The sequence below is a fragment of the Amphibalanus amphitrite genome, unplaced genomic scaffold, assembly GCF_019059575.1.
Source record: "Amphibalanus amphitrite isolate SeventyFive unplaced genomic scaffold, NRLGWU_Aamphi_draft 001388F_arrow, whole genome shotgun sequence".
Lineage (NCBI taxonomy): Eukaryota > Metazoa > Arthropoda > Thecostraca > Balanomorpha > Balanidae > Amphibalanus > Amphibalanus amphitrite.
The window spans coordinates 23,191-47,292 of NW_024882881.1; the positions used below are offsets into that span (position 1 = coordinate 23,191).

General features: G+C 48.0%; 1 protein-coding gene across 1 annotated transcript; it reads right to left on the bottom strand.

Annotated features, from left to right (window-relative positions):
* Nucleotides 1-253: 253 nt before the first annotated feature.
* Nucleotides 254-9,492, bottom strand: LOC122372702 (collagen alpha-1(IV) chain-like). The gene is made up of 2 exons (XM_043350225.1): nucleotides 9,377-9,492; nucleotides 254-1,945 (listed from the first exon to the last, which is right to left on the bottom strand). Exons 1-2 carry the CDS (start codon nucleotides 9,490-9,492, stop codon nucleotides 304-306), a joined length of 1,758 nt encoding a protein of 585 aa, XP_043206160.1. The 3' UTR covers nucleotides 254-303.
* Between the last annotated feature and the right edge of the window lie 14,610 nt (nucleotides 9,493-24,102).

Sequence of the window (24,102 nt, forward strand, 5' to 3'; positions counted from 1 at the left end):
TTGTATTATTTATGATGTTTAAGGCAGCAATCGTGTAAATATATCCTTAAATTATATACAATCTGCTGAAAAGAAGTCACGTGATGCTACCAGATTGTGCTCGGACAGCCTATCTTTAAAAGGCCGTGGCCGTGACGTTATATCGTCAGCAGAGCGGAGGCGCTTATAACAGTCATTATGCTACCACACACTAACGAGATGCCAGCCATTCACAAAAGCAATATCCATAGACTCTGACTATCCATGTCTTCGTTTAGAGTCGGACGGCAGACAAGTCATTTCGGCGCAAGCCTCACTCACTATTTATTCACTATTCTCCAGAATCCACTCAATATACTCGGAGACCTTGGTGTAGACCCCGGGAAACTTTGGGTTCCCGCAGCCCCTGCCGCCGGAGACCACGCCGACCACCGAGAAGCGTCCATCCGCTCCCCTGGCGACCAGCGGGCCGCCCGAATCCCCCTGACACGCGTCTCGATTCGTGCCCTCCGTTCCGGTTGCACACAGCTTGGTCCCCTGAAACCCGCCCGGAAAGTCGCCCTCGAAGCCGACCACAGCGCGGTACGCGTCCTCACACGGCCCCGTCTCAACCACGACCAGCTCGATGTCTTGCAGCTGGTCGGGTAGGTCACCGGCCCACTCGAGCACGCCCCAGCCGGCCAGGTGGACCGTGGCGTTGGTGTGGTCGGCTCGCGGTGGCGGCAGGCAGGCGGGCACCACGGCGGCGCCGACCGCCGCCGGCCGGCGCAGCAGCAGAAGCGCCAGGTCGTGCTGGTTGGCGTGGTAGAGAGGGTGCTGCACGATGCGCCGCACCGCCGCCGTGCCCGCCGCGTCCGAGTCGCCGTCCCGGTCCGGGGATGTAGTGGCGCTTCGGCGATATTCCGCCAGACGGAGGGTGAGGCGGTCCGCCTGCTTGCCACGCACACAGTGAGCGGCTGTGAGCACGGTCAGCGGCGAGATCAGGGTTCCCCCGCAGAACCACTTCACCGACGTGCCGTGCCGCTCGCCCAGCGACACCATCCAGGGCCAGGTGCCTTTGGTGGCGGGCACCCCGCCGATTCCGGGGAACCCGTCCCCCACGGCGCCGTGCGAGCCGGGCACGCCCACCGGCCCCGGGAGCTCGCGGAGAGGCGGAGAGGCCACGGGATCGGCAGCCGCCCGCCGGTGCCGATGCTGCCCTGGGGACAGCCGCGGAGGGCCGGGCGGCGGCGCCGGACGAGGCGGAGGCGGCAGGGCAGCGGCCCCGCCCTCCATTGAGTGTGCAGGCCGAGAAACATCCGATCGTTCAGCTTTCTGGCCGGGTCTCGCTGGCAGCGCATCCTCTGGCAGCGTCTCTCCTTTGAGTCCCGGCAAGCCTGGCATCCCCGGCGGTCCCGGCGGCCCGGGAGGTCCCGGCAGAAAGATGAGCTCGCCCTTTTGGCCCGGCGGTGCGGGCCTTCCGGGAGGGCCCGGCGGGCCAGGAGGGCCCGGCAGTCCTGGTGAACCGGGCGGGCCCGACAGCAGCGAGGCTGGTCCCCGCCGTCCGGGCGGTCCGGGAAACCCAGGCAGACCGGGCGGCCCCGGCGGACCATACACCACCGACGCCAGTCCCGGCGGCCCCGGCGGACCGGGCGGGCCCGGCGGGCCGGGATATCCCTTCGGTCCCAGCTCGGACGTGGCGCCACCGGGCAGTCCCGGCGCTCCCGGCGCTCCCGGGACTCCGGGCTCTCCGGGCGGTCCGGGCGGACCGGCACGCGGGGCGCCCGCCGGTGGAAAGTTAGCGCCGGGAGCGGGCGGGCCCGGCAGTCCTGGCGCGCCGGGCTGGCCTGGCGGACCGGGAGGGCCGCGCACTACTGTGATAGCGCCGAAGCTCGGCAAGAAAAAAGAACTGCCAGCGTTCCCGATGTCTGGCAGCTTGCCGCAGTCGCGGTAAAGCACGGTAGGCGCAATAGGTAGGCGGTGGTGTCTGTGCGGGAGCCGGCAGAGGCGGGGCGAAAGGCGGTGGAGCGATTGGCGGAAGACTGACTGGCAGCTGGGTGACCGTTGGGGAGTTCCCCGGCGCCCGCTGAGACCAGACGAGACCCAGGGTGCCACAACAGACCTGGCCAGGACAGCCATGGGCAGGGCCGCTTGGTGCCACACACAGTTCAGTATCCACGCACCAGCCCAGGCTGAAGTCGCGCAAGTAGCAGCGGGTGCTGAAGCCGAACACGATTCCCGAGGCGAGGCAGCGGGCCACTAGCAGTGCTGCTGCGGCGATCACCAACGCCAGCGGCGTCGACCACATCCCTGCGGCCCCTCGGATCCCCGCGCCCGTACCAGGCTGTCCCGGAGCCCGAGCCGCAGCCGTTCCGACACCGCTTCGCAGCCGGCCTCCACTGACATACTAACACCACCGCCGAGCCGTGAGCACCCCGAGCAAACACCGGCCGCGCCATGACACTCAGCTGCTTACGTTGCGGTCGCCTGACGTAACTCTGTTTGTGTATCGTATTGCAATACCAGACTGCTGCATGGTCGCGATGCATGCTGTGAGGAAAAGGTGCACTTTAAACTGCGACTTAGCTACTTGGGGTGGGGGGGGAGGCGTTCCTACATTTTCAGTTTCGTTGTGCCACTTTGGCGAAAGGTTCTACACAATCCTAAAGGCCTGGCTACACTATGCGTTTTCTGCGTGCGTTTTTTGCAGGTTTGCGTTTTTGCGTAATATCGTTCTAGAAAAAGGCCATAAATAACATCATTTTTACATTAGTTAGATATAAAAGTTAATATTACTCTTATATTAACTAAAATTCAATGTAAAAAGCATCACAAAAACGTAATATTGTTTACTTTCTAGAACGATATTCCGCAAATCACGCAAACTCACAAAAACGCACGCAGAAAACGCATAGTGTAGCCAGGCCTTAACAGAGGTTATGGCGATATATGCTCAATTGCTCATTACGAAGTCCCAAATTCCACGCTACTGAAGCCAAATTGGGGCGTTTCACGGGACCTGACCTTGGTACGACTCGTGACATAGTTAGGTGTCGATTTGTATGCTTTTGGGTGTGCCCGGGCACCCCCAATGCTGAGTTGGGCACCCCCCAAGGGGCTCTGGGCACCCACAACCAAAATTGGTAGGTACTGGCATCACTGTTACGATTCTTTGAACGCACTGTTTTCTCTAATTTATACGGGCGGGAACGAGGGGGGAGGGCAGTGGGGACAGTTTATCCCACCTAACTCTGTGGCCGTGGGGGCCAGGGCGTATTTTAACATGTTAACTGGGTCGGCAATTGCCGACCCAGTCACGGAGAATGCCGACCCAGTGACAGCCGTTTGCCGACCCAGTTGCCGCCCCCTCTAGGATGCAGCACGCACATGCAGGCCAGGTGCCGTCATTCATAGTGAGGCTGCTGCCCTCCAAAATGATAATGCCGCCTCTTAAAGGGACACTCCCACCTTAACATTAGTTTTGAGTTGAGATCGCCAAATTGGTGGCCATGGCCTGCAAATACCGGTTTGGGCACTCACAACATCGAAAAATGCTTTAATTCGAAGATATGGAATTTCAAACTTGCAGTTTTCGGATTCTAAGGGGCTAATGCATTGCAATGCCCCCTTAGAATTTGTGACGTCAGCGGAGATCTAACGATTTTTAAATCTTAGACTAAAACCATCGTTAACACGTGGTGGTATACGCTGCTTTGCGCGCAACGTCTGCCGCACTTTAAGGCTGCCAAATTATTGCTTCCAAATAAAGTCGCTAGTAACAGGGAGATCCCAAAAAGTAAACAAAAGTAAAAGCCTAATATCTTGAAAACCAGTGAATATTTTTCGGTGAAATTTGGTAGATATTCGTTTTCGCTCTTTCTGAACCAAGGGACATCACTTTCATGCCAATTCATTAACTTTTTTGAAGGTGGGAGGGTCCCTTTAAAGTGAACCAGCCGTCTATAGAAAGTGATCATCGCGCAACTCAATGTGACAGTGCCGCCCCTAAATCTGTTAGTAGCCCCACTCAATGTAATGGTGCCGCCCTTCTAAGCATCTGTGGAGCCCCTCAATGTGATGATACCGCCCCTCAAGAAGATGATGACAAAATGACACCCGACGTGAAAATGACTTGACCCTTCCTTATATCCCAGAGGTAATCTCGGGTCACAAAAAGGAGCCTAACAGTTTTTCGTTGATAACTTCTGGTAGACGCATGCTAGAGCGATGATCGACTGAACGGATCGACTGAAATGCAACATAACCTTTTCCGGTCATGTCTTGACCTTGACCCGGGGTCAAATTTCAAAATGAAATTTCAAGGTCAAACTATAGTTTATTCGACGCGTCTCGATTAGAAGAACATGATGGCTGGCAAGATAAATGTCATGACTTTCTCGAGCAAAAAGTTATGGCAGAAAAAAAACTTTTTTCATAAGTGGACTAGGTGCCGAGCATTACGCGCAGCGTAATAAATCAATTTTGATTAAAATCGGCCCAGTAGCGGCCGAGTAATTGCAAGAATAAATTTGGTGACTCCTCTTGGCCGGCGGTGCCCTGTTCCGGTATTCATTGGCAAAGGTCAGTGACCTGCCGGCTTTGATTTTGCTCAGTTTGGCAAGCGAAGAAACTGAGCCTAAGGCGCGTGCCGTCTGCTCGACGCCGGCCGCGGCCCAAAATTCCGCAAAGATGCGCCCGCCACGTGCACACCGCTGCACGCACCCCCTCCAAAATTTAATACAACAAACAGATGCACGCGCCCGACTTGTGTCGAAAATTTCACCCCCGTAGCCCGCACCGTTCCGGAGCAATAGCCCGCCAAGCGTGACTGACGCGTTACATACATACATACATACATACATACATACATACATACATACGTACAGACGTTTTGATTTTTATATATGTAACTAGACGGACAGCATTACGCGCAGCGTAATAAATTAATTTTCTTTAAAATCGGCCCAGTAGCGGCCGAGTTATTGCCAGAATAAATTTGGCGTCTCCTCCTGGCCGGCGGTGCCCTGTTCCGATATTCATTGCCAAAGGTCAGTGACCTCCGACTCTGTTTTCCCTCATTTTCGCAGCGAACAATCTGAGCCTAGGGCGCGTGCTGTCTGCTCGGCGCCGGCCGCGGCCCAAAATGCTGCAAAGATGCGCCCGCCACGTGCACACCGCTGCACGCACCCCCTCCAAAATTTAATACGACAAACAGATGCACGCGTCTGACTTAAGTCCAAAGTTTCACCCCCGTAGCCCGCACCGTTCCGGAGCAATAGCCCGCCAAGCGTGACTGACGCGTTACATACATACATACATACATACATACATACGTACAGACGTTTTGATTTTTATATATGTCAACTAGAGGGACAGCATTACGCGCAGCGTAATAAATCAAGTTTCATTAAAATTGGCCCAGTAGCGGCCGAGTTATGGCCAGAATAAATTTGGCGTCTCCTCCTGGCCGGCGGTGCCCTGTTCCGGTATTCATTGCCAAAGGTCAGTGACCTTCCGGCTCTGATTTCGCTCAGTTTTCGCAGCGAACAATCTGAGCCTAGAGCACGTGCTCTCTGATCGGCGCCGGCCGCGGCCCAAAATCCCGCAAAGATGCGCCCGCCACGTGCACACCGCTGCACGCACCCCCACCAAAATTTAATACGACAAACAGATGCACGCGTCCGACTCGGCGCGAAAATTTCACCCCCGTAGCCCGCACCGTTCCGGAGCAATAGCCCGCCAAGCGTGACTGACGCGTTACATACATACATACGTACAGACGTTTTGATTTTTATATATGTAAATTTTATTGGAGTTTTTGCCCTATGGAGAGTTTATGCTAAGCCGTTGACTTGAGGTCAAATCTGAGGACTACTTTGGCGAAAGAGCGTTGAAAGAGCTATCGAATGCGCTTTTCCGCGGCGCTGCAGCTCTATTAGTTCCCAAATTATACGCCAGGTTTTCGAAAACTGTTCAAACAATCCAAACTTGACCTTTTATGACCTCTGGACACCTGAGCTTTGACCTGACCTTATAAAGACCAAGTATTCTCTTCATTTTAACTGTCTTTCCAATGCCGCCTACCGCATGTCGTTGCGTGGCCCAGGAGCCGAGTTAGACGGGGGTGTTCAGACACACACCCCGGCCCGGCGCGGAAGGCGCTGAGCACCGGCCCAGCGCGGTTAAAACTGCTCCGTCTCCGTCTTTACTGGGTGGGCAAACACACTCCACTGGGTGGGCAAAAATCGCTACTGTTATCCGTTAACATGTTATCCGAGGCCCTGATACTAACACAATGCAACAGGTCCCGATATTCCCGATTTTTGGGTCATTGACCTGACCTGGAAGGTCAACCGATGACCTAGGACCTTAAAATTGGGTATCATTGGCTTCCTCTCGTGACGGGCAACACGCTCTTTTTTCCGCGAAGCTCTAGCTCCATCAGGGGCCAAACGCGAGGGGGGGGGGGTGTCGTACCACCCCCCCCCTTGTGCCGTCGAAGGACTCAAAATGGCCTGTGCCGGCGAGGGTTAAATCGGAAATATTTATTTTCAATGCCTGTAGCACTCGAAAGAGGCATGGATGAGATAGCAGGGGGGATAATACATTTGAATACCCCTCTGACCTTGTGACGTCAGCGGAGATCTAGCGATTTTTAATCTTATACTAAAACCTTGGTAAAAGACAATTGTTGGTGTGGTGGTATATGCTACCTTTCGCACAACATATGTCGCACTTTTAACCCTCGCCCGTATATTGGTGTTTTTTTTTTCAGCCGCAAACGTATAAGGGCAAGGGGGGTCCGTTGGACCCCCCTTGCCCTTTCGCCCCTGATCGAGCTAGAGCTTCGCGGAAAAAAACGAGCGTGTTGCCCGTCACGAGAGGAAGCCGATGATGCCCAATTTTAAGGTCCTAGGTCATTGGTTGACTTTCCAGGTCAGGTCAATGACCTAAAAGTCGGAAAAATCGGGACCTGTTAGAAAGTTGTTAAGTGTGGCTGCTATGGGGTTTTTCGATTGATGATCACGAATATCAAGTTAGTTTTGATCACAGATGATATCTTCATGCATTTAGGCCAGGTCGGGTCAGGTCAGGCCAGGTCAACCAGTAGGAGTCCTACCGGGTATTCGTAGTAGGTGTCAACCGCCTCTGTCAGCTTTGTAACATGTTACGAAGGCACCAAAACTACTTCGTAAATGTTCATATGGTTGCTAAATTCGAATTCAGCTCAAAAAACTAGCCTAGAAACATGTCAAACTCGAAAAAGTGAACCGAGGTCACCTAAGGTCAATGATCTGACCTGACCTTCAGACTTCAGGTGACCTTGACACCCACCCTTATGCATGGGAGCAACATCAAATCACATGTTTGAACGTTTGAAACCACGAAAAGCCTGCAAACGCGAGGCTAATGCGAGCCGACATACGCCGAATCGCGATTCCGGCCAAACATGGTCTCAGAAAGTAGGTCACAGTTCAAAGGTCAATTAGGTCAGGGTCATGAAATTTTAAGGGTAGGCGTAAAATTGATTGATAAATGCGAGGGTACTGAAAATTTCGTCGTGCTCGGCCGCTTTTTACGCAAGTTATTCGCGAAAAACCAAGGGGAGTCCGTTCGACCACCATACCGCGGGCGAGGGTTAACTTAAGATACAAAACCAGTAAAACGCCTTTTGGGCGAAGAACGAGCGAGCGAGATAGTGAGCCCTGCACGTGCGGAAGGGCGTGAGGGTACTTCAAACTGGCTTGCGCAAAGCACCCTTCTAACCGGTCCCTTGCGGTGTGCCAAATTTGAACGCAATCGGCCCAGCCGTTCCTGAGATCTGGAAGCGGCATTCTGCACGTGCGCACGTGCAAGCGGGGTCCAAACTGACTTTTGCACGGCACCCTACTAACTGGTCCCCAACCGTGTACCAAATTTGAGCGCAATCAGCCCAGCCGTTCTCGAGATCTGGGAGCGCCCCCTGCACGTGCGCACGTGCTGTAGCACCCCAACCTTAACACATGCAAATGAATTATCTGATGGAGACCTAACTGTGTACCGAGTTTCAATTCAATCGGCCCAACCGTTGTGCCGTTATTGAGGTTGCAATTTTGGGGTTCTTAAAAAATGTCCAACTTTACCACGCGCCACGTGCGGTGGTTGGCAAGAACGCATGGTGGCCATCACACCACAGAACTTTTACGTCCAAGTGACATTCAGTAAAGAAGAGTAGACCGCTTGTCAATCGGATGTCCCGTTCCTAAGATATTAGCTTTTGAAGAGCGTCCCCATACTCAGGATTTTCCCTTAATTCAGTATGAACTCGCTCGCTCGCTGCGCTCGTTCGCTCGTAATTATTGCTTCCAAATGACGCCATATAAATTAAGAGCGGGGTCCTAAAAAATAAGCAAAATTAACAGTTAAACTCATCAAAAATTGGTGAATATTTTCAGTAAAACTTAGTAGATATTTATTTTTGCTGTTTCTGAACCACCAGTACATCACTTGTATGCCAATTCATTAACTTTTTTGAAGGTAGGAAGTCCCTTTAATAGTAGCTAAATAGCTGCTACTAATACTTACCGTTGTAAAATAAGGCGAAAAAGACCGCGTACGTCAGAAATTGTACCGTTCCAGATACAACGGAGATTCCATCGTAGAAACCCTCCATGTTATATCTGAAAACAAATAAAATTTGGATGAGACTAATCTATGTACAGTTAAGGGAAGCCACCATTTGCTATCATCATTAAAAATATGCAGTCATAAATCCAGTTACACGAATAACCCCGTAACTACAATCCAGGCGCCCGAAGACGAACGCATGAACACGGACAGACTACCTCTCCATCCTCTGTTCACTCTGTTAGCGGCATTGAAACTAGGAAACACACAAGCCCTGTCCACTCCGTTAGCGGCATTGAAACTAGGAAACACACAAGCCCTGTCCACTCTGTTAGCGGCATTGAAACTAGGAAACACACAAGCCCTGTCCACTCTGTTTGCGGCATTGAAACTAGGAAACACACAAGCCCTGTCCACTCTGTTAGCGGCATTGAAACTAGGAAACACACAAGCCCTGTCCACTCTGTTAGCGGCATTGAAACTAGGAAACACACAAGCCAGAACCAAAAATCAGCATCTTAGCATATGCTTTGAAAATCCTAACCCGTACCTAAAACGACAAAGTTCAGCATTGGATGCGAGATTCTGAGGTCAGGTCAGAATACAACATGGTCGCAAGCAAACAAGGCGTCACCACTCAATACTACAAGTCTGCTCCGTAGTTCATTTGGTGGAGCGGTCCGCTCCCGGCGTTGTGGGCCCCGGTTCGAGTCGTAATAGTACGAGAGGCGATAACTTGCCTCGCCATTCGCTAACGCCATGTATCAACAATGTGGCCAGCACAAGGGCCTCTGGCCAGGCCCGCACTGACCTGTAGATCCAGTTGAAGATGTACAGGAGGCGGTAGGAGGCCAGCATCCTCAAATAGCACACCACCGTTACCTCCGCCTGGCCCATCTTGCAGACCATGACGAACTGCGGCAGCATGGCTACAGCCTCAAGGAATTGACTGAATGCGAAGCCCACCTGAAGAAAAGCCGGACAGAGCAGGTATTGAATGCAGCTGGGGTAACGAAAGACGCCCAAAAAACGAAGCGCAGGGATTTTGGGCTCGGCTTGAACATCGTGTCGGGACAATGAGGTCCCGAGATGGAGTTGGAGCTTAGAGGTCAAACAGTCTGGATGAAAGCATGGCATGTGCATTGCATGCGGTGTGTAAAATTCTCCTGTTAGTTTTGAGTAAGAAGGTCCGTGCTCATTTTTAGTTTGTCCATGCGAATTGGCACATAGTCGAACCAGCTTCCCTCATCAAGGCATGCGCGCCGATACGCGCCCTGAGTCCTGACATACATTTATTCTTGTGTGCCGCGACGTCAGGCCATCTGTCATCAATGTATGCACACAGAAGCCACACGAGCCGCACTAACCCACCAGCCAAACTAACACAAGTTCACAAGGCGTGACGAGACAAGGGGATTGAACAAACTTGTGTTGTGCAATAGCCAATACAGTGCCCACTTCAGTTCAACTCGCTTGGAGTAGGTAATCCAGGCGAGAACGACGGGGCATTGCCCCGGCGCTCATAGAGACAAACTCACCTCTATAACAGAGTACTCATAATTGACGAACTGGGACAATACAGCTGGAGGCACCAGTAGAAGAAACATCCTGCAAGAAAAAAAGTGAACCCTTAATTCAGATCACAAGATGCTGCTTACGCAATGCACATGTTAACGGTAGCTAATAGCTATGGTGAAAACGGGCACAGAGTCACGACTTCTCACGTCAAAACTTGCACCAAAAATGAAGAGAATGGAGAGCAGTAGTACTGCACTTCGGGTATGGTGATTGGTGATTATTGTCTTGTTGAGACGAAGTGTTCCTAAAACGTCAACAACGAATAATCTAACAATATCAGTATAAAAATGGACCTATATGTGTTTCAGCCAGTGTTGCGTTGATGTTGATTCATGTAAATAATTCCAAACAAACATGCTTCATTGCAAGGTCCTGCTTTATCTATGACGTCACTAAGGTCACCTGAGGCCTTTTCGTAAATATGTTCCAACTGACTTTGAGTCGGCGGATCGAAAAAGGCACCAAAAACGTGAGCTACCCAATCAAACAAAACACAACGCGACCTCCACTGACCAGCTTCCTGACCTGAGTGGCTGAGGACTGAACTTGACCGTGGTTAACGACAAAGTTGGCGTTCTTAAAAGAAAAATACTTCGATGCGACTGAGCTTTACGACCTTATTTACATGCCTTTTTTGCAATAATTTTGCAAATCTATAAAAAAACGGAATCCGAATTCTAAAGATCGTAAATTGACCTGAAAGATTACCATCTGTCGCGTCTTGTCACGGCAAATACGTTCCAAATGAGCGGATGCCAGCATCCATAGTCGGATGCCGGCATCCATAGTGGATGGGACAATGGATGGGACAGTACTACAGAGTCATGGATGCTATCTTATCCATGGTGGTACTTGGTGGTACTCACCACTTTGAGTCGTGGTTCGAGTCGTAGGTGTCTCGCGCCACCAGCATCAGGAAGACGGTGCAGGCGGTGGCGAAAATAAAATAATGTTTCATCGCCGTGTTGTAGTAGGAGAAGAAGACGAATGGCAAGTCAAGGTACCGCGTAATGAACGTCACCAGGTAGAGCACTTGGGCAACACAGGAGATGCCTGCAAATAAAAACAACGTTAGTAGTATGGTGACCCTGCGAAAGCTAAGATCCAGAATGCCAAGAGGACTTGACAAATAGGTAATGCACACTTTCTCATATTTGAGCCCGGGGTTAAATTTACCAATATAAAAACGCAGCGGCGGTTATTTTTAGCATGAACCCTCGTTCGTATTGGCTTTTTCTACAGCGTTCAACGTAGAAGGGGGATCGTTAACCCCAACCCTGCCGTTCAGCCCCTGATCGTGCTAAAGCTTCGCGGAAAAACGGGCGTGTTGCCTGTGACGAAAGAAAGCCGATGATACTCAATTTCAAGGTTCTAGGTCACTGGTTAGTGAATGACTCTCCAGGTCAAGTCAATGACCCAAAAGACGGGCAAATCGAAACCTGCTAGAACTTCGTTAAATGAGGCTGTAATGTTTTTTTTTGGGGGGGGGGGGTCCTGATTACAAATTTAATGTCAATTATTATCAAAGATGTCGTATTTATGCATTTTGGGTAGGTCAGGTCAAGTCAACCAGCAGACGTCCTGCCGGCTATCCATAGTAGGAGTCAACCACCACTGACAGCTTCGTAGCATGTTATGCAGGAACCAAAAGTACTCCCTATATGTTCAAATGGATATCATGGAACTATTTGAGACAGGATTTATGGTTTTTTGCCTCTCCTTTTAAAATGGTTCATATTTCATCTGAAAGATTTGGAACACCCGTATCTGAAAGATTTGGAAAAATCAGATAGACTGACCGTCATTTTTTTTTCTTCAATCAAATCAGCGGCAATTTTTCACGAGGCTGGTGAAACTAGCAAACAGCTTCCAGCTAAAAATAACTACCATCAGCATAATTCTTTTCTGTTGGTAGTGGTATTACTGCGGGAGGAAAAGATGGAGGAGAGAAAGAGAGAGAGAGAGAGAGAGAGAGAGAGAGAGAGAGAGAGAGAGAGAGAGAGAGAGAGCGAGAGAGAGCGAGAGCGAGAGCGAGAGCGAGAGCGAGAGAGAGAGAGAGAGAGAGAGAGAGAGAGAGAGAGAGAGAGAGAGAGAGAGAGAGAGAGAGAGAGAGAGAGAGAGAGAGAGAGAGAGAGACAGAGACAGAGACAGAGACAGAGACAGAGACAGAGACAGAGACAGAGACAGAGACAGAGACAGAGACAGAGACAGAGACAGAGACAGAGACAGAGAGAGAGAGAGAGAGAGAGAGAGAGAGAGAGAGAGAGAGAGAGAGAGAGAGAGAGAGAGAGAGAGAGAGAGAGAGAGAGAGAGAGAGAGAGAGAGAGAGAGAGAGAGAGAGACAGAGAGAGAGACAGAGAGAGACAGAGAGAGAAAGAGAGAAAATGACTGAGTGAGAGGACAGAAGAGGGAGGAGAGCCGAGAGAGAGCATTAAATCGGCACCCACCTGAGCATGATCTCCGCTTTCCCATTTTTCCCAAGAGAAGTAAAACCGCAAGAGCATGAAGAATATCACCTGACAAGCGAAATGCATTCATCTTTCAGCCCAGTTCATGTGTAGCACTGGCCACTGAGCTTCAAGAGGCACTGCAGGCCGGGCCACCCTTCCAGCTTTCCAGGGTGTGAGGAGAACCTGAAAGATAAGGTTTGGGTTAATTAGGTTTGGTTAGCTCCATCATTTGTTTCCACATAACACTGTCAGTGTGAAGCAGACTTATGCCTGCAGATTTACTAACCACTGCCTTTAAAGGAAATAGTTCACTTCACATGGGTTTTGAACTGGAAAAGCACAGTTTTGTAGCTAGAGCTGAGGCTAGCACAAATCAGGAGCTTTTACGGCCCAACAATCACTCTAGATGAAGATATTCCATTTTCCGTTTTGTAAAAAGTGCCTTGCGGAGGAATGTGTGCCTTGCAATCAGGGGGGTTCGCTCCCGTGCCTTCAACATTACGAAAAATGGCAACAGCCCGTGAGCAGCATCAGCGCTCACGCACATGTTCAAGGAAAACAACGTGTAATTAGCTGCTGACGACGGCCCTCTCCACCAATCAGCGCTCGGTAACTCGAGCGCTGATTGGCTGGTAGCAAACGCGTCATATGTGGGTCTCTTTTTTTTGCTATCAGTGAACGCGTTATTTAATACACAGTGGCCTATGGAGAATGGCACGCGGAATTGAAGGTCAGTGTTTTATTGCTTCGTACATGCGAATGGGGGTATTTGAGTGGCATTTGACACCATTTTCGAAATTTACAGCGAATTTCTGATCGACTCATGTATATATTTTTATGAATTTGACAGTATTAGTGCTACATAGTCGGTGTTTTATGTTGGTGTTGTTTCTCTCGACCTTTGTCTTGGACTTTAATCATATCTTTTCTCGAAAGTGCTTGCCATAACCAGGTCTAAGCTGTATCTGTATAAAGGGAATATATGTTGAATATGAGGGGAAAGTAGTAATGGCCATTCTGCCTATCAAACTGCCAGAAGGTGTGCTTGTAAGCCAGGTGATTGAAACTGCAGTACGGGTTGCAGATGTGGGTTTGACATTAGCATTGTTGTTGTAACCCCACTTGCTCTAATAAAATGGCAACATGGGGTTATGTACACACTATTGCACAGCCTGGTATCAAGCTGGTTGATATGTGGAGGATAATGAAAGCATAAAAGAATAGGAGCGTTGCGTCTTGTGACTTATGTCAAGTCATTTAAATCAAATGATTGTGATTGTAACCTTTACTTCAATTATTATTGCAAGTTTTGACCTTTTTAATCATCAATTTTTATGTGTACCAATTTCATATGCCTGTGTAATGTCTGTGCGGCTTTGTGCAGTGTGCGTGTCTTGAAACAAACCAATTTATTTTGTACTTTTTTGTACTTCAACAAATGTATGTCAAAGGACAAAAATGTCATGTCTATTATCATTGACACTACTACAGCTAACTTTGCCTGTATTCCTATCTTTCAGAGGCATTCAATTCAATCTGTTTTCCAGTGCAGTACCAAGGAGGCTGCAACTGAAACTCGCACAAAGGCAATCAAGTGTCACTTCATCAGCCTACAGTAACAGCCCATCTGTAATCAAGATATGGATGAAGGGGCATAGAAGAACGACCAGTTCAAACATGAAAAGATTGTATTTTGTTTTGGACTATTTCTTAGCATAACAGAACAGTACACTTGCTGCTTTTTAGGTATGTTTGCCCTGTGTGCAGTTTTGAATAATTTTAACCATGAGATGCTTTTGTCAACTATTCTCTTTACATAAGCTTCCTTTGTCATGCATGTGTAATTTTGAGTTAACATGCATAATGTAGGCACATTTCCCCTGGCTTCATAGAAGTTAAAACTACTTGCAAGCTTTGGTTATGGACATTGGTGCTTATATGATGCTTCAAATGTGTCCAGTAGTTGATGGAGGGAGAAGAGGAGTAGGACAGCTGATAGCTATTACCAAAAGTATGTGCTTGTCTGCACTTCGGGCTGTTTTAGTTCCTTGAGTTAAAAAACCCTCATCTTTTGTTTCTTTCCTGTGTGCCCACTGTTTCCATGGTGCTATACATAAACGTCAAGTTTGAAGTTGGTATCCAAGTGAGCAAAATGTGTATTATTTCAGTCCCTCTTGAATCATTCGTCTTGAATTATATGCCTAACTGACATCCTGTTATTTGTCCTGCAATGTCTGTGCTTGTGTCCGCCCTTACCTCCGGCTCCAGCCTCCAACCAGCCCTGCTGAGCTCTGTCGCCGGCGCGGTTTGTCGCAACGTGCTGTTTCTCCACTCCAGCCGACAGCTGCTAGGAATCGTCCTGTGCCATGCGCCATGCGACACAGCAATTGTAAGCTGCAGGTCACATTCGGACTGATTGGCTCCGCGTATGTGCATCCGGCCGGGAGCTAGTCGATATCAGGGACGTGGGTCGGACTGTTGTGGCGGCGTGCACTGTGCTGGTTGAAGTTGTATTTCTGTTAGTGAAAAGCATTAATACATAACCGTGGCCGCAGCCCAATGTTATTGTGGATTTCAGAGGGAGTGGCCAGTCAGGAGGGCCCCATGTGGGTATGGATCCAGTGTCCAGTGGGATTGGCTAAGATTTCCGGCGATTGATAGACGCTTCTATGATAGTAAACCCGTAAACCTATTGAGTTATGAGAGGAGGTCACGTGACGGACCTGACCTTACTTAACTCTTGTGAAAACACGACACATACGAACAATAAGAAACCGACAACTCTTCTTTCTGCCAAGTGTCATCTTTCTGTGAAGGATTTCTTGGCACTGAGTGTTCAGAAACTGCGTTGTTTTTGGTTTGTGCAGAGGCTCACGAGCGACAACATAGGTCAACAACCTGACCTACCTTAAATATGCGACTTGTACCATAAGATCCAGCTTGATCAAAAGATAGGACATGTCAAATTTCATCTCTTTATCTCAAAAGAATTTTGAGCTATCGTAAAAACCGCCAGTGTGGCACCATATCGCCTCCGCGCGCGGTCGGAAGGTAAAAGTTCGCCGGCTCTAACTAAACAAATAGTCGTATTATCGCAAATTCATTGACGGCGTTCGAAGCGTCGTTCAATTTACTTTCGAAACATATCCTAACATTACCATTTAACTGCCTAGCGCAATCACCAACAAGCAAAAGTTCCGCGCATCCCTCCTCATACAGTGTTAGCGGCGGCCGGCCGCCGGCCGCTGACCCACATTCGCGTCATCAGGGAATACCGCAACTAATTTATTGTTTCCAACTTTTTTCCCGGAGCGTTCTACCTGGTTTATATAGCCTTGCTTGCAATGCAGCCACATCGTCGTCAGCCAATCAGCTTGCTTGCAGCCAATAAATGCTGCATGCGAAGGTAGGTGTGAACAGGAAGTAGGTACGCAATATGATTGGTCAACACGTAATATGGTTCTGTGTCAAATATTATTTTATTTAGAATATCGTAAAACGGGGTGTTTAAGGACAGCATTGAGGTGTTTTGTTGTTATATAACTCAACAAGGGTTGGAGATAGAAGCATCAAATTGTCAGCATTTTATGTGGAATTTGGTGCTTTACATGCCTGCTACATTAAATTTTTAAAAATATATAACTGCATCTTATTTTTATTATTTTTCATCACTGTCCCTTAGCACCCCAATATGCAGCAACTATAATATTCCAAGAAATGGCCATCAAATACCCACAATTGGGGTGTGAAAGGGCACACAATTTATTTATCAAAATGTTTTGCATATTCAGTCATAAAACAAGTCAGGTTCATTCACCACTTATGGCCTCTTTAGCCAATTACAATTACAATTACAAGAATTGCGATTGCCAAATACGTCCCATATGCGCCATAAATGACGTTTATTGACGTAACTCAATATTTTATTCCACTGATAAAACTACAAACACTTCAACACTTTCTGACCACTCAATATGCACTATGCAACCCTCGGGACTGACTAGTGACTGGAGTCTGGACCAGGGTACGTTGAGTGAATCCACGGATGCTACCGGATACCGGATACCGGATATCCACGTTACTCTACATGACAAGTGGTAGGCCGGGACGTCTTCCATGCATTACCCCGACTGCCACCCAGGCCACCCGCCACTGTCATCTACACTAATTGTACTAAACTATGCATCGTGGTTCAGGTGAATAACTCCGGCCATTTTAATTTTCAGTGTGGGGCACACGCGGTTGGAAGCGTACCCTCGTCGGTTCGGAGCTAAGCTCCTGAGCCGTGGTGACTAAACTACAGTACCGAACCGAATGAATCAGACTCCGCTCAACCTCCGGTCTTCCCCCGACTCAACCCGTCTCCAAATGCATCTGGTCAATTCTAAACCCATTTATTGTGAAAGGCCGAACGACATAAAGGACTGCGTGAGACAACATTCGAGACGACGATTCACCTTCCGCATTTCGCAAATCTCTACCCTATCACTACCCTAACGGTTAAGTACGGCGCGCGAATCTACCTATACACCCCCGTGCCCCTATCCTAACTATATGGGATGTGCTTTGAGCCCAGCATCAATCCCTGCGTGACAGGAACCTACCTCGAGCCAGGTGAGCCAGCAGCAGAGAGCAGTCGGGGGCTCGATGTCCGTACCGGACGGCAGTCAGACTCCAAGAGCCCCGATCTCCTCTCCCCTGCTTTCGTCTCGTCCCTCGCCCAAGTAGACCGCTCCCACATCAGCCGCCTCGAGGCTAAAGATAGCGGCCGATGTGCACCCGTGCGGTTCCCGCCGCGCTTGCCTCCTTTTGAGTTTCAGACCCCTGCCTAAATATCCCACGCGTACAATTACGAATCAAGGTAACAAAATCAAGGTAAACTAAAACGGATACTAACTCAACCCTAATCTCTAAACTGGTAGTTGGTATATACAGCCGCTCTCCCGCTCCCCTACATTAAACGAACAATTAACAATGATTATTAGGGGAGAGCGGGGAGAGTTGTATCATGTCCAACTTGTATCAGGACGAATTGTGCCAAACTTATCCAATAGATGGTAGGTACTCGTGACACGACCAGCCGACGAGGTTTTCTGGGCGCCATCTTTCCCTGTTCTGTCGTGTGGCTGGGTGGACGCGTCTCGAGGTGAGAGCCGATTTTATGTTTTTTTTTTAATGTCATTCTAAAAAAAAAACAAGCTGCAAGAAAATGTGTGTTTTGGGCATTTAGATGTGCACGAATTTGAAAGATCTCCGTAGCGGTGGTGAGGGTAGGTTCTAAGGCTGCGTGAGTGAAAATGGATTTATCCAGCTGTCCGTTGTTTTTGAGCACGAGGATGCTTTTTCCAAGATGGCGGCGAGGTACATGTTGTATCAGAGCCGGGTGGGGTATGTTGTAACATGTATGTATGTATGTATGTATGTATGTACGTATGTATGTATGTATGTATGTATGTATGTATGAGTATGTTGCTTTTGATCACGAAAGCTAAGCCCTGGCTCGCGTTTGTAGGTAGCTAGTCAATACTCGTTCCATTTCGGCACAATGTGTTGGCTTCTTTGCTCTTAACGGGCCACTTTTGCGTCTAGTCTGTTGATGTTTCGTTCGTTTCGATGTTTCGTTCGGATTGACCTAAGTTTGGTCTAATAAAAGTGAAGTCTTTGAGCATTTACATTATATTAACCCCATTTAATGTTGTTGTTATGTTCAAAAACAGTAGCAAGCACACTCCCTGAAACGTGAAATAATGATACAAATTACCCCCCATGTGATACAACTCACCCAAGCCATGGGGCAAGTTGTATCAAAAATATTGTTCTATTCGGCAGACCGTAGAAGAAAAACAGGTAGAGGTAGCGGAAAAGTTACTTTGCACAAAAAAGCAGAAGAATCAAGGAAGGAGATAGTATGGAAATAATGAGTTTATCACAGATAGTTACGAGGTTATGGGTCTCGGAGTAAAAACTGATACAACCCACCCCACTCTCCCCTAGTTGGATCACTGTCTCTAAGATAAACCATGACACTAGCAAAGGTTGAAATAGACTGTTCCACGTAAGAAAGATAGAGAAAATAACAAAAAAAAAAATGGTCTGCGAGAAGGCTGGGACACCTCCAGAGGCGGATCCAGCTCAGAGGTTTGGGGGGGGGGGCAAACCATAAAAATTTATCGATTCTTTCCATGCATCGTCCATAGGCGTAATGTTAAAATCATGCCGTTTGGGGGGGGGGGCAAATGCCCATTTTGCCCCCCCCCCCCTGGATCCGCCACTGGACACCTCAGCTGCCCCCGTGGACCGGAGGAAGAGCGAGTTACTGGTGGTAATGTAAATGCACACATTCGAGTATTCGTTCGAATCGGGCAGGAAGAAGGTGTGGCGCATGTAAGAACAGGGCGCGCTTTTTATCTTTCTTCAGGAGGCACGTCTTATTAACAGCATATAGAAACCACCTCACTGAGACAAAAGGAACCCCGAGCACGGGCATGAGTGGGCGCCGTGGGGACGATAGTAACGCGGCACCCAGTTCCTTACTCGTATTGAACCTAAATCCCGGTCGTTTATTTACATTTTCCTTTTGATTGCATCGTGTGCTCGCGCTCTAGCCATTGATGTTTCCTGCACTGTGTAACTGGCATGTGTAACTGGCGGCCCCCTATTGCGCTCTCCGACCCGCTAAGGCGGAGTCGTTGAGAGCCAACGCCGACTGGCGGCCAAGGTGTCTACGCCTGTGGTCGCCGGGCGCCCCTCCCCAGCACGGGGCCGTCATTATCCCTTCCTTTTTACCTCCTACACATTAGATTAAACAACTGTAGGGGTTTTTCCCCGCGCTCTTTGGCTTCAGCGCGGGGTTTTCCCCTTTGCAATAGGCGTCAGGTTTTTTGTTATTTAGGACTTTTTCCCTGACCAATACACCCCACACCAGTACACTGACACCTTACACAAGTGTATGAATATGTGATGTAAATAAATGTTACCGTTTCTTCATCTGTGTTTTGTTCCGGCTTTTTTGGCACTTCGGCAAAAGTAAGTTCCCCCATTAGATTTGCTCACACACACTAAGGATAGGCTCCCACGTTGCTATTGCTTCCGGGTTCACATAAACCGGCTTAACGTAAAACTTTGTTCCTGACCAAAATTGCCAGATGTAATGACCCCCGGCTCCAGACTGGCTTTAGGCTGGCGGAGCAAAACAAAAAAAATGACTTCTCTCCCCTACTGTATATGCAGTTGCACACAGCACAACGAACCAGAATTCGACTTCAACAGAACATACCAAAACTTGCAGTCCTCGCAGCGAGGAAAATCGAAAGTTAACTCAAAATCATTTTTTGGAATGCGATGCAAGTTGGCTCGCGTGCTAAAAACATGCAGACTCGCTTGTTAGGTATGTAGCTATACCCAGTAGTATACCTAAGGTGACGGCGATAGTGACTTGATGTCCGAAGTAGGCGGGACCTGTAGCCCAGGGGTCGGCAACCTTTTTTGGGGTGCGGGCTGGACATGAGATTTGGAAGCAGCCTGCGGGCCGATAATTATAATTTGCCACAATCACAGGCAAAAACTGGCAAATACGACAGCGTTGGAGTTTGGGTTATGACATGTGACAGCTCACATGCTTTGCCCTGGTGTCATATGATGAACCGTACCTTTTTAAGGCAGACTCTGGCAGAGGGAAAAATAGTGTGAAAATAGAAGGAATGCTTGTGTCCATTTATCAATCATTGTGTCCATCATTGTGTCCATATCAATAGCATTCTTTTCAAGGCAGTTGAAACGTGAGAAGGAAGAATTAATTTGAAAAACGTAAGTCACTTTTGTATGGAAAAGCTCGATTCCTAACAGAACCGCGGGCCGGAACAAATGTTAGTTGCTGATACCAGCCGCGGGCCGGACATCAGGATGGTCGCGGGCCTGATGCGGCCCGCGGGCCGTTGGTTGCCGACCCCTGCGGCGTAGGCGTTATACATCCATGGATGAGATAACACATCCATGGCCGTATTATTTCATCCATGGCCGTTACGTTTAGGCATATACCAGCGCTTATTAGACAACGCTTACACGGTCCCACATATCACAGCACCTTGTAATCCGGGACTGTCCTGAGTTGTTCGAATGTGCGACGCGTCATCAGGTCATTGACATTACCATCTACCTAGCAATGATGCCCGCCTGCAATTTATTTATTAGTTCAGACATAATTCCTGAGAAGTCGTCTATACCTGTGGCTGTAGGTATTGGCAAATGAAAGCGGCCTAATAAAGATTAAAGAATAACAATGTTAGTTTTATCACACTTCTCAGTACATATGTCCCACCGGTAACCGGACAAAAGATCGTAAAGCAGAAGATCGTATGGCAGAAGATCGTAGGCAGTTGATCGTATGCAAAATATCGTAATGGATAAAGATCGTACGACATACCTAATGCTCGTATGGACAAAAGATCGTATTCGCTAAAGATCGTCAAGGAAAATGATCGTATGCCAAAAAGTCGTAATGGATAAAGATCGTACGACATAGGGGAAAGTGGGGTAAGACGGGCGGGGTAGGAAAGACGGGCACCGGCCCTCTAGCCCAAACCGTTGGCGCTAGCAACCTCTTGTTGTGGTTGGTAATCGGCCGTGTGGTTCTTTGCTGTGAGGTGAAGGCAGAGGTACGCATCTTAAATAGTTTTTGAAAAATTGTGGAAAAGCTAAAAACGTGCCTTGCACTCTAAGCAGAACTATCGTGTTTCGTAGTGTTTTCTGACCTCGCTGTTTCATATTTTGTTTTGGAAATTTGATGAGAGTTTCGTCTTAGGGTGTCATCCAAATGTGTATGCTGGCGAATGAATCCTTTAATTTGGTGCCCGGAGGCGGTGTGATATCCTTATTGGCAGCCGAATGGGGTAAGACGGGCAACAATGATGAAAGGAATGCAAACCATCTGATATTGTTATTTTAAGCTAACTTACGCTGTTCTACATCATTTGCAACGCATTTCCATCGAAATTATTTAAATAGACAGCTTTGAATTTGTTTAATTTTTTCATTACATCGATCAATACCATTACGCCTATAAGTAGCCGTGCGATGCTACGAACCTTACAATATTGACTGTAAGATCAAAAGCCAGATGTGTAAGATGTATTAGCATAATTATTCGGCAGTAAATATGTAAAGAAGTTCAAACTAACGTTGTGCCCGTCTTGCCCCAACATCAGTGCCCGTCTTACCCTCCCCGGTGGGGTAAGACGGGTTTTTGCAGGGTCTTGCTAAAAACACTCTCAATTGAAAAGTATTGGATTTAGACCTTAGGTGTCAAAGGGGCACTGAAAGAAAAATGCCTGAAGATGGTTGTGCTAAATTGGTGAAGCAATCGAAGAAAAGACTTCAGAGGTACAGACCCGCAAAACTAACATGCCCGTCATACCCCACTTTCCCCTAATGATCGTATGGACAAAAGATCGTATTCGCTAAAGATCGTCAAGGAAAATGATCGTATGTCAAAAAAGTCGTAATGGATACCTAAAGATCGTACGACATAATGCTCGTATGGACAAAAGATCGTATTCGCTAAGATCGTCAAGGAAAATGATCGTACGCCAAATGATCGTATGAGATAAAGATCGTACAGTCAAAATATGGTATTCACATGGTGCAGCCCAACTCCAGCGCATACAAAGCTTATCAATTTCTGTGTTGGCGTAGTAAGTGGCCGTCGTAAGCTCGACCATACATTGATGTTATTTCAGAGCTTAGATGGCTCAATGACACCTAAAAGCAACGCCGTTATATATCTGCCGAATAAATGAATGTATGTGCTGCCGTTTTTATGTACCCATTTGAAGTGAATACAACTACACCCATGTTCCCCCCCCCCCACCCCCCACCCCCCACCGCCTGGAAGGTTAAAATGTTGCTTAAAGGGACCCTCCCACCTTAACATTAGATTTGAGTTGAGATAGCCAAAATGGGGTCCCTGGCTCACAATTACCGGTTTCGGCACTCACAACATCGAGAAATGCCTTAAATCGGAAATATTGAATTTCAAAATTGCAGCATTTTGATTCAGAGGGGCTAATGCTTAGGAATACCCCTCTGAATGTGTGACGTCAGCGCAGTGTTTGACTAAAACGTTTTGTAGCACGCGGTGGTATATGTTATTTGCGCGCAACATCTGCCGCAAACGCCGCACTTCTAAAATAAAGTCGCTAGAAACAGCGGAGATCCCAAAAAAGTAAACAAAAGTAAAAGTCTAATATCTTGAAAACCGGTGAATATTTTTCGGTGAAATTTGGTAGATATTCGTTTTCGCTCTTTCTGAACCGAGCGACATCACTTTCATGCCAATTCATAAACTTTTTTGAAGGTGGGAGGGTCCCTTTAAGCGGCTGAAGTAAACGGCGGTAAAAATACTTTTTCCTTCGCACTGTTACATTTTCATATTGAATCGTCATCGCTTTACCAGTCATCAACAGATGTTTATCGCGTTATCACTATCGAAGTCGCAATTCTCCTAGTTATAGGATCCTAGTTTCAATCCAATCCTAGTTATAGGAGTCATTATTATCGAAGGCCGGTTAAAGATGTCAATTGTCCATCATTGGTTCGAAATCGCCCCAGTAATTACCGAGTTACTGAAATGGGAACAAATTTGGCACCTCTTCTTTTTGTATTTTGCACGTGCATTGGGGGTCACTCACATAGATCAAGGGTATCCGACCTTTGGAAGAAGGGATACGGCTACCCTATAAAAATTACCGCAAGACAATCGCTCAAGCCGCTGCTGAGATATGGGCCTCTCAAAATCATTACTTTTGCAAAACTGCTTGAACACCCTTGACTTCTCACGTGGCACGTGCCACGACGGCCACTGAGATGTATCAAAAGTAGTCCATTACGGGGAAGAAGGGATGGGGCTACCCAGCAAAAAAGACCGCAGGCCAATCGGTTCAGCGGTTGCTGAGATATAAGCCTCTCAAAAACGTTACAGGCCGGGCCGGGCCGGGCCGCTCATGCTGAGATTTTCCCGTTAAATTCAAAAGACTTCGCTGCGCTCGCTCGCTCGTAACAACACGATTCTATACGATTATTTACTTTACGAACGTAACGTTACGATCTTTTGTCGAACGATCTTTTACAACATACAATCTTTATCTTACGATCATTTTCCTACGATCTTTTTTGTACGATCCATTGCTTTACGATCTTTTGCTTACGATCCTTGGTCGTACGATCTTTTGCGACATACGATATTTATCTTACGATCATTTTCCTACGATCTTTTTCATACGATCAATTGCTTTACGATCTTTTGCTTACGATCTTTTTGTCGTACGATCTTTTACAACAAACGATCGTTATCTTACGATCTCTTGCATACGATCAATTGCTTTACGATCTTTTGCTTACGATCTTTTTACCGTACGATCTTTTACAACATACGATCTTTATCTTACGATCTTTTTCCATACGACCTTTTGTCTTACGATCTTTTGTCACGTAATCGTCCCACCAGGGACGGGCC